Below are 12,500 nucleotides of genomic sequence, written 5' to 3' on the forward strand. Positions count from 1 at the left end.
TTTTTTACAGATGTCCCTGCAGGAGTATGGGCAATGTAAATGGGTACACGGGTCTAAAAAACAAGAATATTGTGTAAGTATTGATATCAGGGAACCACTAATTCATACCTTTTACTAACCGAGTTCAAGGTCCGTACTGTAAGTTACGGATCAAGTTTTTTCCCGTTGATTTATGGCCCAAGCGCTTCGTGCTTGGGCCATAAATCAACGGGAAAAGACGAGGATCCGTAACTTATAGTACGGAACGAGAAAACGAGGTTAGTAAGATATTTATCATATCTCTGAGGTTAACCGGCGCACGGGCAAGGAAACTAGTCAAAGTGAAGCGGAAGGTTCAACTGCCACAAAGAATGCCGTGCCGTGCCGTGAAATATTAGCTTGCAAGATTCAAACAGTTTTCAGTACAAGTTTATGCAACAGAAATGACATGAAAAACTCGCTAGATGATGTTTTGTCGAAATTTTAAATTTAGCGGGCTGTACAGCGGGCCATACTGTAGAATACAGCCCACTAATTTAGCCAATTACAGCACGCGTACTATCTGAGAGATATAATAATATTCCATAAGCTAACAAAATACATGTATTTTAACTTACACTAAAATGATACATGTATAAAACTTAATCAAGCTAACTTCACAATGACACATACTGGTAAATTATTTTGAGTGTACAGTGACATGGATTGGTCCAGTGAATAAAAGTTACATGTAAGATTTCCAAATAAGTAGGGTAACCTCCTGTTACTACCATCAATTATTTACTACATTAATTTTGGTAATATACATGCAGCTGATGCCATGGTCTCTGGTGTAAAAAAAATTACCAAGTACTCTGATTCAAACTCACCACGTTAAGTTGTGGTATGTCAAATCCACATATGAGGAAGATTATATTTGAGCAAATTTCCTCTAAATCAGTTGGTTTACAGACATAAGTAGCCAGCCAACGAATTATATCGTCTGAAGGAAGGAAATCACGAACTCCAAGTACTGCAAATAAATCCTTGGAACACAAAAAAGAAATTCGAAAAATGTCAGATTACATTTAGGAATCTTTTAATAATTCAAGAGTAAAAGCTATCACTGTGATATTTTGCACTACCTTTAAGTTGTTAGAATCATGATATCAAAAGTTTTGAAAATTTCACTTATTAACAACTGCATTGCTAAATGGAGGTTGGGTGCTTGAGATATGTCCAGGGGCTTTCACTAGAAGCCAGCCAGCCAGCCAGCCAGCTTCTCGACTGAGTAACACTCCCATGGCCAGCAATCCCTGCAACCCAGCCATGAGCCCCCACTCCAGGCACCCAGGCACCCCTCACACTGATAAACAGTGGAAGTAGGGTGGGGAGAGGGGGATGCAAAAGCCCAACTGTACAAGCACGGCACAAAGTGGCTGTCAAAATGTCTGATGAATTGCCATGTAATTAATAAGCAACTGAATGAGCATGCGCCTGTGCCAAATACTGCTGTTCCCTATTTGATTATCAACTGGCCCAGACTATAAAGCGGTTTTTATATAAAAATTAACTTGTCAATTTTCTTCTTTCTTTGTTCAAAACTTTGAACGAGGAACGCCAACTTTGTGCAAGGAACGTCGACCTTTTTGTACAAACAACGTTAACGTTTGTGATAACAACGTTCACACTTTGTACGAACCTCAACTTTTCACGAACAACATCTAGTTTGCACAAACAACGTCCACAATCGGTGCTGTTCGCTCAAGTGTGGACGTTGTTTGCACAGTTGACATTGTTTGTGCAAACTAGATGTTGTTCGTGAAAAGTTGCAGTTCGTACAAAGCGTGAACGTTGTTTTCACAAACGTTAACGTTGTTTGTACAAAAAGGTCGACGTTCCTTGTACAAAGTTGGCGTTCCTCGTTCAAAGTTTTGAACAAAGAAAGAAGAAAATTGACAAGTTAATTTTATATAAAAACCGCTTTATACCAGACCACTACCGCTCTTCGTTGCCGACTTTGTTAAACTTCATTTAACTGAATCAAACAAATTCAATCTTTGTGGCATTTGACAAAGACAGCACAGATTACCTAAAAAATAGAACTAACTGGTACTGTTACAGTAAAATAAGAAAAAAATATTAATAGGAATTTGCAAGCCTTTGATGGACAGCATTTTCGGGGTAGCAATTATATGAATGACATTGCATCATTGAACTAGCGCTTATTCAATATTGGTTGTTTATTGAAAAAAAAAATCAATAACATGAACAGGTACAGTCTATAAGACAGAAAAGCCAGAGTTACAGGCCTCTCGTTTATTATATGTACATGTACACCGTAATTGCATGGCTATATGGCAAATGCACTGAAAAATCGAGGACCTTGAACCACACCTCTTTGAAGTTTTGAGTGAGTCAAAAGGACACTGATAAGAATCATTCATTCAAAGGTCTCAACCTTCACTGATGAAGATTTTCAAGGAGATATGTCAATCCCAAGGGTTTTTTGGAGATACCCACAAACCTTGCTCCAGGATATTTTTTGGATGGGCAGTTTACTGGTATGTTCTGTTTTGTTTAACTGAAAGCTGCCACAAGTTTTGCCAAAAAAAACAACAACAACAACAGAGTGGCAAAATACAGAAGATACAGTTCTAAGAAGAAAATTTGGAAAGGGTATTTTCATTCCTTGCTCTATATATTTTTTGCATTAAGCAGAGGATTGTAGTTTATCATTTCAGTGCTATGATCAATAGACACCATTTACAGCTCTTGAAAACAAAACCACCCCAACAACACAAAAGTCTGCAAAAAAACCTTTGACGTTATGCTTTTAAAGACGTTCTTCACAAATGCTTATTTGCTTTCCTCACCTCAATTTCTGGAAGAAAATAAATCAAATATTTGACAGGACTCTCCATGTTTCCTAAATAAGCAACAGGGGCCAAGGAAAAGACAGCCTTTATTTTCTGAGCCAAATCCTTGTTTCTTGGCAGTTCTGCAAAAGCAATGAGGCAACCTTGCGAGTGTGCAGCATAGTATAATGATGGCTGTGCAGTTTTCTTTAGAATGAAGTTCACTATTGCTGGAAAGTCATACTTTGCCATTTCATCCCAACTACAAAGAAAAAACACTATCAGTGACATAAAAAGAGAGCTTAATAAACTATGCCTACCTTCATCTACACCACTCCTACATATGATGAAGAAATTGACTTTCATAAGAGTAATAGTACAGGAAAAGAAGCAAATCCTTGTGCTACAGCCACCCAGAAATAAAGTACAAGATCAAGTAGTAAAAAGATATAAATCAGCCACTGTTCATGGATTCAGGTTGCCTTTCGCAAGGTCTTGGTTTTTTGAGTAGCATAATTTGTACGTAGCAAAGTGGTAATAATGTTACCCTTTTGGGGCTTAGCACGTTGTTTCTGCTTCTGGCAGTCTCACTGTTATGATGAAGGGTACATGTACAAGCCAATTGGGCATTCTCATGATTGAATCATTCAACAAATTCTCTTTATTTATTAACTTTGCCAGTAATTAGCTGACAAAGCGGCACAACAGCTTGCACCAATTACTGTCACAGGCCCCCTTTTTGCCCTCCTAACAATGATACACAACAGAAGATATCTACCAAAACACCAGGAACTACGTGCCCTACTCTTAGCGACAAGTGTGTGGGTTCTCTTACGTCTCACAGGGTTATGAACATTGAAGGGTTGTGAGATGGGGCCTACGGTTTATCGCCCTTATCCAAAAAGACTAGAGAGTCAAACCATTTGCAGATGTAATTCCAAAGGCAGCACTTTCTCCTCAGTTATTTAAAGACCCTGAGTGTTGATCTGACCAGAGTTGAGCACGCGACCTCCTGCGTGACAGCCCGGTGCTCAACCATGTGAGCCACAGGTGCGCGGTGAGCTTTTCCCAGAATCCTGCAAGCATGTTACATTGGGTGGTGAGAGAGAACTCTGTTTCCACACTTGTGACCCAGGTTTGATTCCCAGACAGATTGTCATGAGTGGGTTGAGTTTGTTGGTTCTCTGCTCTTCTCCTTTTACTCCTTCATATGTACAAAGGTTTTCATCAAAACTCAACATTTGATTGAATTTCCTTTATACTCCATTGCTGATTTACAGTTTCTCCAGTTAACAGAGCACTTGTGCCTAATGTTGATAAGTTTGAGACTTGAGCAAAATGATTGTTGCTTTTCATGTTCCAAGTTTTGACAGCCTTTTTCATTTCTAACCCACTCTCCCCCCCCCCCCCCCCACCCCTCTGAATTACAAAATATACATATACATGCAAGAAACCCTGGAGATCAAGATAAAAAACCTGGAGATTTATTGATGGCGTAAAAAAAAATTAAAGTTTTCCTTTCTGTTTCGAGCTTTGTCTTGTATTTGGTAGCGCCTCTGCTGCTTGTGTTTGTTTTTCCTTCTGTGATTTGACCAGAACAACTCTGATTCTCTTTGTCTGTAGATTCCTCCGATGAATATTCAGTGTTTTCCATGATTTTGACAAAGTGGACGGCAAAATGTATCTAGACGCAACAAACTGGTAACAATAACCTTATTTGACATTAATTTTGTCTTCTAGAATGGTTTTGAGGTCCGTGTCTGGTCAACCAGTTGATCAAATATGCCTTAGAACTGTGGATCTCTACAGGATTGGCGCCAGAAAATCAATTCTACAAGGCAGAATGAAAACATTCAAGGAAACTTGTATTCCATCAACCTGTGAATCTGTTTACCATACCACATTGTGTTATAAGATGCGAGATTGCCCTAAAAACTGTGAGAGGTTTGGAACTCAGTAATTTAGTTGTACCAAATTGACTCTAAAATAAATTATAAACACTGTCCAGGATGATAAACCTTGTAACTGCTGTTAATAATAATTTTTCAGATTACAGTACCAAGGAAAATGTTTGATTTACCTGAAATCCCAGAATGCATCTGTGTCTACTGAGAGATTGACATGATGTCTGCCATATGTATTTCCACGCATGTTACCAAGCCAAACATCAAATCCTTTGTCAGCGAGAAGGAAGCCAAAACTTTCATTTGGCAAATTTGCTACCCAGTTAGACGATGATGCTAGCAATCCATGCTGAACCAAAACAACTGGTCTGGGACCAGATGGAGGAGTTTCGTGCCGACCTCCAGGAATTCTCTGAATGGTTAAGATGTATCCATCATCTGTAACCACATCGTATTCTTCAGCAGGATAACCATTGTAATTGATCATTTGCGTCTAAAATGAAATAACGAAATTTTACCCATTGACCCCTGAGAGTGACACCTAATGGATTTTACTCTTTCTAACGCCAGACGATTTTACTCTTCAATGGGGGGCATCCTAAGGTGTTGGAGGTGTGAATGGGTTAATGTACATGTAATTACACATCAGGAATAACTATTGCTTGTGTTGGAATTTTTACAATTGATTGATTTAACACTTAACATACTGGCCACAGGAATAGCAGCACCTACACACGCGTAAAATGCGTGCAAGACGGCGGCTTTACATGCAAAATACGCGCAAGTTACGCGCGCGTAAAATTTACACGAACTATTACACGCACCTGAAATTACACGCAGGCTGCGTGTAATTTGTCATGAGTAAAATTGTTATGTCCATTACACGCAGATTGCGTGTATTTTCCACTAGCAATGTACATGAATTTGACAATGAAAGTTACAATCACAGAGTCGGTATTTCTCTTTGAGAAATTCAACCTTCGCTTGAGTGTACTTGGAATAAGGTTCTATCTTCAGATTGCTGCCGTAATCCGTCAACAAATCCTTAGCTCTCATTTCAAACCAAGCTAAGTGAAATTTCCTTTATCCGGTTTCCCCCATTTAATCAAGCAAAAATCAAACGTTATAACTGCAACGAGCGAACGATCGATGGAAATGCTTGACATCATGATACATCACCGAAAAACAAGCAAACTCAGAACTTGTGCTGTATTTATTTAGACAGTCAATTTGTTGGCTGTGCGGACCGAGCGATCGCACGGCAAGAAGGCGGAAGTTTGAATTACCAAGGGAAACTTTAAAATGTACTTTGATTTGCGAAGTCAAGCTGTTAAAATCAGCTATGAACGAGAAAACTTGAAGCATACACGCCAATATTCCAGAAACGAAATTTTAATACATTTACATGTCGTATTTTTAATATTTGCTGTGTGTAAATGCATGAATATTCAAATGCATGCTATTTTGAATTCTGGTCCTGCGATTGTTTTTGCGTTTTTACTGGGTTGCCTATGGGCAAACCCAGTCGAGGTCTGCGTTTAGTTTGTTTGTTTTGTTTTTTTTTTTGTTTTTTTTTTTTTTTTCCCGTGTCGGTAAAAGTCTTGCCTGTCACTCCCCTGGTAAGTGGTGTCTTTGTGGATAGAGCCTTCTGCGAGTATTTTCTTAGGATCGAGAGGGTAGTGGAAATGCGTAGATTTCTCTGGTGGACACAGTAGAATCATTAACTTAGCCTGCAATGGCGTCGAAAGTCATGTAACGCGAATGGCGTTTTAGTAGATCCTTAAACAAAATATACCCTTATATATGGAGCTCAATAATAGAAAGTCAGTTGGATAAAATAGGCAGGAATCTTAAAAGCGACGAGCACTGGACTTCGAGAACAATCTATCGCCCGTCGAGACGAAATCAAAGTGAGCAGTATTTACCTGAAGTACATGGTAATTTGACACAATTGAGTTTCTTGTCTTCACGCACGCAATCAAATAGGAAGAGGTTTTCGCCTCTAAGAGCAAATATGTTGTTTGTTTCAATAAAATTTTTGCTGGAAAAGGATTCTGTGGTATTTTCTGCCTTTGTGAATTATAATATCATGTTGTGTATTGAATTTTCGAGCTTAAGGTTCAAATGTGATATGGGAGAGGTTTTTTAGTATTGCTCTGTAAGCAGGAAGGGTTCACAGGCCTGTTGGAAGCGTGCTTGAGTTTCAACAAAATGAGGCCCAAAATCAGTGAAAACTTGTGACGCAGATGAATAATAAAGTAGCTGCTATTTCCAAAATGATGGAATTACCTGGTGATAAATAACGTCGTACGCGTCTTGGAGAGTAAATTTTGACTTTGCATAAACAAGAGTTGGGCGATTGTGATCTTTGTTTTGACTTCGCTCATTTCATTGTCAAACTTTATAACACTTGACAGAAAAAGAAACTTACAAAAACCCGGTATCTTGCCATCATTTGACACAGATGCTTCACTGTTTGGCTAGTAAACATGCCGCGGTAACATAATCACGGCGCCCGCTGAATTCCGGCCATGTCACTTTCGATTTTGCAATTTACTTGAACGTAGCAAAAATCTCCCAAAATGTTTGTCGCTGATCGTAACTTTTTATATTCTATAGATCGTTTTCACGTGACGTCATCACCTTCCAAAATCTAAAACTAAAGATCCACCAAAGTTTTTATCCTCATCAGGCATAGGAGGCGGCATATCTATATCTGTTGACAATTTCACAGCTCAATAGCGTGCTTCGTTTGGAAACCAGGGCATTTTGAATTTCCGGATTATGTAGGTGCGTGACACAAAGCTACGATCAAGTTTGTTGAAAAATATATACTTATCTCATGATTTTGAGCCCTTTTAGAAGTTAGAGCATTAGGAAAAGTGCTTATGTAAATGCTTGTTTTTTTAGTAGTGATAATCAGTCGCCTAGATAGCCAAAGTCAGTTCCAGATGTTTACACTATTTTCCGGCCTGCGAAACATTTCGACGAATATCTGAAGTTTGGGGAAACGCAGAGGCCTAAAACTTGGACAAGTGTCTTATTTCTTTATCTTCTATAAGATAACAATTTCTTAGCGTTTTGCACTGGATAGTTTTTGATTTATTTTTTTATTGCGTGACAGTGAAAACGATCTATATTCAAGGTTCAAAATTAATGTTGTTTTCATGTCGTAAATATTTTATTCTCGATCGACCGTCCGGGAAACTTCCTTCTGCTCTTTCTGAAAACTGTGTATCAATATTTATTTGCTTTTTCATCATCAGCATTTGTTAGCGTTAATAGTATTTTCGGTCAGATGTTTCTGTTTTTTATGAGGGGTTTATTGTTTTGGTCTCCCATCCCAACACTAACCCCGCGAAACAGGGCTTGACTTCAGTGAAGTTTAGTATTACAAAGTTTTCGGATGCTCATAGGGCACACTTGTGGTGAAAAGAAGTTGTGAGGGAACTTGAAAATTATCAACATGTCAGCCCAGAAGCCAATGTTTCTCGCTTCTCTTTTATTTGTTATTCTTCAGAGACTGGAATGCTGTATTTCAATACCACACAATTCAGTGCCTTCTGATTTTCTGTAGCACGTACCACAGGCAAGCCAGTGTATGCTTCACAGAAGCATCTAGTTAATAACGCAATTGGTGAAAAATAATACCCTCCCAGTAATACAGTATAGACTGACCGAATTATATTTTAACAGCAAAGCAAAACTTTTAATAAAGCTGAACTACCGTAAATAAGACGCACATGTACCTGCTCAAGGTGCTAGCTTTGTTTACAATCTTTTATTCGTTTGCACTCTCTTTTATTGTAAGAATGTTGTTTTTCCGGCCCAGGCTGAATATTCTTAAATTTCTACCGATTTTAGGCTGAAAATATTCTTGTATTATTCTTAAATTATAGCTCATGACATTTCCGTTTTAGAATTTATTGGACAGAATTTGGTATCTAGATCTGTCTCGCGTTACGCGTTACACGTGCTCCATCGCATCGCTATAGTTTGTTCGTTTTGTTGGCTAGTTTCGCCGCTCAGAGAAAGGAATAATTTTACACGATTAAGTTAAAAAACATAAAATTGCATTGTATTTACTGATGTTTTAACACACAAAATTATATCTGTCCTTTTCAAAATCTCAGCCTCGGCTTTATTCTTAAAATATTCTTGAAATTCCTGGTTCCTGGGTGTTCTTAAACTTGCGAAAGTAACATGAAAATTTAAAACACGTCTCCCTCTGGTTAAACAGAAAAATCAAGCGTATCGCGGCGTTTTTCGATGGTGAAATTGTATGCTGCGTAGAATTAGGTGTTCAAAATTAATTACAGCTCAGCGAATGTTTCAAACCGCCACTCGGTTCATTTATCGATTCTGGAAGATATTTCCTTTTTGGTCGGCGGACTAACTTTCTTTGAACCAAAACATTAAGTAATCCTTTAAACCGCGTATGTAATAAGCCGTTGGAGCAAAATTATTTCGGTCTTCTTCTCAGATCAGATCAAATGGGCGGTTTAAAAAGGTAAACATTGGTATTCTAAAATGGATCGGCAACGCTCATTCACCAGCGGTGAGCGATGAAAGGAAAATGAAATGGAACATCATCGTGGTGAAAACCGGTCGTTTCGCCAACGTGTCAGTTCGCCAACGACCTGTTCGCCAAGGTATGAAGTCTATTCGCCAACGTCTAATGTCAGTTCGCGAACGCTTTTATGTCAGTTCGCCAACGTCCAAAAACACCTTTTTCGTTGAAAATAATTGTCATTGAGATGTGAGCACGTTTTCAGCAACTGCGCGGCGGTCTTCTCTTTCCTTTTGTACTTCTCCTAGCTGTCGAATAGCCTCGCCTGCAGGTTTCGATACTGCTTCCGCTGGACCCACTTCAGTTTTTGATCGGACACAAGCCTGATGGTGACGGCTGTAAGTCTCGCCTCTCTGTCCAGGAGCTCGATTAGAATAAAGCCGTGGATGGCGTGGAAGAGAGAGAAGGAGAGAGAGATATTGGGGAGAGTGGAACGAACATTTTCAAGTCGAATCAAACAATTCATCTTGGATCAAGGGTCACATTATCTTCTTTTGGTAATTTGTAAATACATTTCAGATCTATTTCACAAAGTATTTTGGAAGTTGGCGAACTGACATTAGACGTTGGCGAATAGACTTCATACGTTGGCGAACAGGTCGTTGGCGAACTGACACGTTGGCGAAACGACCGGTTACCATCTTGGTATATTATTACTTTTACTTGTAATTTATAACATATTCGCCTTAGCAGCTGTGATTTATCACCCGACTCGCAGCCTTTTCATTTTAGGAATGATTTCACCCAGTGACAACGGTCCTCGAAACGAGACAAACGCAAACATGCGGTGAGCATCCAAACACGCGGTGATATTCAGACGATGACCACAGCAAAACAAGTCAAGTCAATTTTTGACTATATTTAAATAAAGTGGACACTTGTTGCGAAAATGTTGAAATGCAAAGCTGAATAAGTTCTTCGGAAACCAGTAGTGCTTTTAGGCATGCAACGTTGTTCTTCGTGAAAAAGCCGCTACAAATTGATGTACAACTTTAAATACTCTGCCCTCTTTTACACGAAACTCTGCGTGTAAAATTTTACACGCACTGTGAAGAATTTGCGTGCAATTTTTTTACTCACAACTTCGTGTATTTTTTACTCGCGCGTAACGCGCGCGTAACTTGCGTGTAAAATGCGCGCAATATGGCGGACTTACACGCATGATACGCGCGTGTAATGCTGCTATTCCTGCGGCCAGTACTGTGAAGCACCAGCAATCAACTTGAGGACTCTACAAATCAACTAAATCAGGGTTTTCAATAAGAGTCGGCAGCTGGCAAAATTCGCCGGCTATTGATCTGGGTTCATCCCTTTAAACGGGGGTGGCCAGATTTACCCCACTTTGTCAGCAACCTTTCTAACTCCCACTCTCCATTTCGCTCGATTCATGGCATCCTTTTTCTCCAAACCAACGCTCTTGCTCTCCTTCTCCACTTGCGTCTTCCACGTCTTCTTCGGTCGTCCTCACTTCCTCTTGCCCTTCACTTCGAACTCCAACGCTTTTCTCAGAAAATGCCCATCATCCCTCCTCAACACATGCCCATACCATCTCACTCCATTTGCCTTTGCCATCTGAACCACCGTTTCCTTCAATCCCAACATCTCCATCAGGTCCTCTGTCCTCTTTTTCTCCACCAGTTTTGCACCACACATTGCTCTCACCATTGCTCTCTCAGTCCTTCTCAAAACTGCTATCTCATTTTCCCTCAGACACCATGTCTCACTCTCATATAACATCGCCTCTCTTACACAACTCCGAAAAACCATTCCTTTCACCTTCAGCGAGAACCTTTTTGAGTTCAGCAACTCTCCACATTCCCTGAACTTCACCCAGCCAATTCTTGCTCTTGCTGTCACAGCTGCCTCGCAGGCACCACTTGCATTCACCTTATCCCCCAAATAACAGAAACCTCTCACCGTTTCCACCTCTTCACACAACTCCTCCACCGGTTCCACTAATCCATCAGCTTTCTTCTTGCATCTTCCACACACAAAATCTCTGTCCAACCAAACAAGTACATGTAGTAGCCACTGCATAGCCACATCTTTCCTTACTTAACATATTCTAGGGGGGAAGGGATGGTAATGACCACTGCGTAGCCATCACTTCTCAAGATTCAGCATTTACTCCACAAGAACACTAGCTTTACACGCTCTGCATGTGCGTTTTTCATTTTTGTCCATTTCTTTGCCGTCATCAGCACGCAAAACAACAACGTGAAATACCCAGATTTGGGGTTTTATGGAGGACGTCTGCACTTGAGGATAAATTTTCATTTTCTCCCCTAAATTAAGCTTGACTCATATCGGCTTCATTCTGGAGGGACTGCCACATCATGGTCATGTTAAAAAGCTTGGAATAGTCTCAAAGTGATTACAATAATGGGAATTTATGTTTTGAGATGACGTTCTCGTTGCCGTTCCCGTCGTCGTTGCTAAAGCTCCCAATTTACCAATGGAATAATTGTTAATGGAGACATAGTTTTTGAGTGAATCTAGCTGTTGTTAACCCTTTCACCCCCGTGGGATTCCCCATTGACGAGTAAAATCGTCTGGCGTTAGACAGAAAGTTAAAGGGTTAAGGGTTAATTAAGTATCCAGTTTTTATAGAGACGATGACGTAACATGAAAAAGCTTTAATTTACCGGGTGTTCGAGTCAAATACCTGGAAAACAAAGCCCCAGTGGTTCGATTGCTACTGAAGGACATTATATCCACCTTAAAATTCCACTCCCTTGCTAATTGATTTTCCAACAAAGCCGTATGCTTAATTAAGTGCGCCATATTGAAAAACGCAAGAATCGAAAAATAGCTTACCACATTCATTTTCTCCTCTGGCAGAGGAGTAACTTGGGCTAGAATACCTCTCCATGAAGATAACGCTAGCAGACAAAGAGCTGATTGCCAGAAAGTTTCCATTGTAACTCGGATGAAACGTGAAACACAAAAAATTATTATATTTCTGCGCTGCTAATCCGCCGAGGAGTGTCGCAATTCCAAATGACGGATGGCTCGACCCAGGGTTTTCGGTAAGATTGTTGGAGTCTCCAATTTCTGTCCGTTCGTGTCCTCTATTGTTTTCCTTTCTCTTTCGGCTAAATTACAGGACTTAGAGGTAGTTAAAAGAGAATCCCCAACTCGGGTTATTAAACAATGGCAGAAGCGTCAGCCAGCACATGGGACGCCCGCTTAACGAGAGAGAATAACTAA

General features: G+C 39.8%; 1 protein-coding gene across 1 annotated transcript in view; it reads right to left on the reverse strand.

Moving 5' to 3' along the window:
* LOC138042825 (lysosomal acid lipase/cholesteryl ester hydrolase-like) overlaps window positions 1-12,484 on the reverse strand; it is an 18,129-nt gene extending 5,645 nt beyond the window's left edge. Inside the window, exons 1-5 of the mRNA XM_068888848.1 lie at window positions 12,108-12,484; window positions 4,897-5,213; window positions 2,835-3,078; window positions 849-1,004; window positions 1-53 (exon numbers count right to left, since the gene is read on the reverse strand). The exon at window positions 1-53 is cut by the window's left edge and continues 19 nt beyond it. Coding sequence (XP_068744949.1) covers window positions 1-53; window positions 849-1,004; window positions 2,835-3,078; window positions 4,897-5,213; window positions 12,108-12,209 — 872 coding nt within the window. The 5' untranslated portion in view covers window positions 12,210-12,484. The remainder of the gene's footprint in view (window positions 54-848; window positions 1,005-2,834; window positions 3,079-4,896; window positions 5,214-12,107) is intronic.
* Between the last annotated feature and the right edge of the window lie 16 nt (window positions 12,485-12,500).

The sequence above is a fragment of the Montipora capricornis genome, chromosome 3, assembly GCF_036669925.1.
Source record: "Montipora capricornis isolate CH-2021 chromosome 3, ASM3666992v2, whole genome shotgun sequence".
Taxonomy (NCBI): domain Eukaryota; kingdom Metazoa; phylum Cnidaria; class Anthozoa; order Scleractinia; family Acroporidae; genus Montipora; species Montipora capricornis.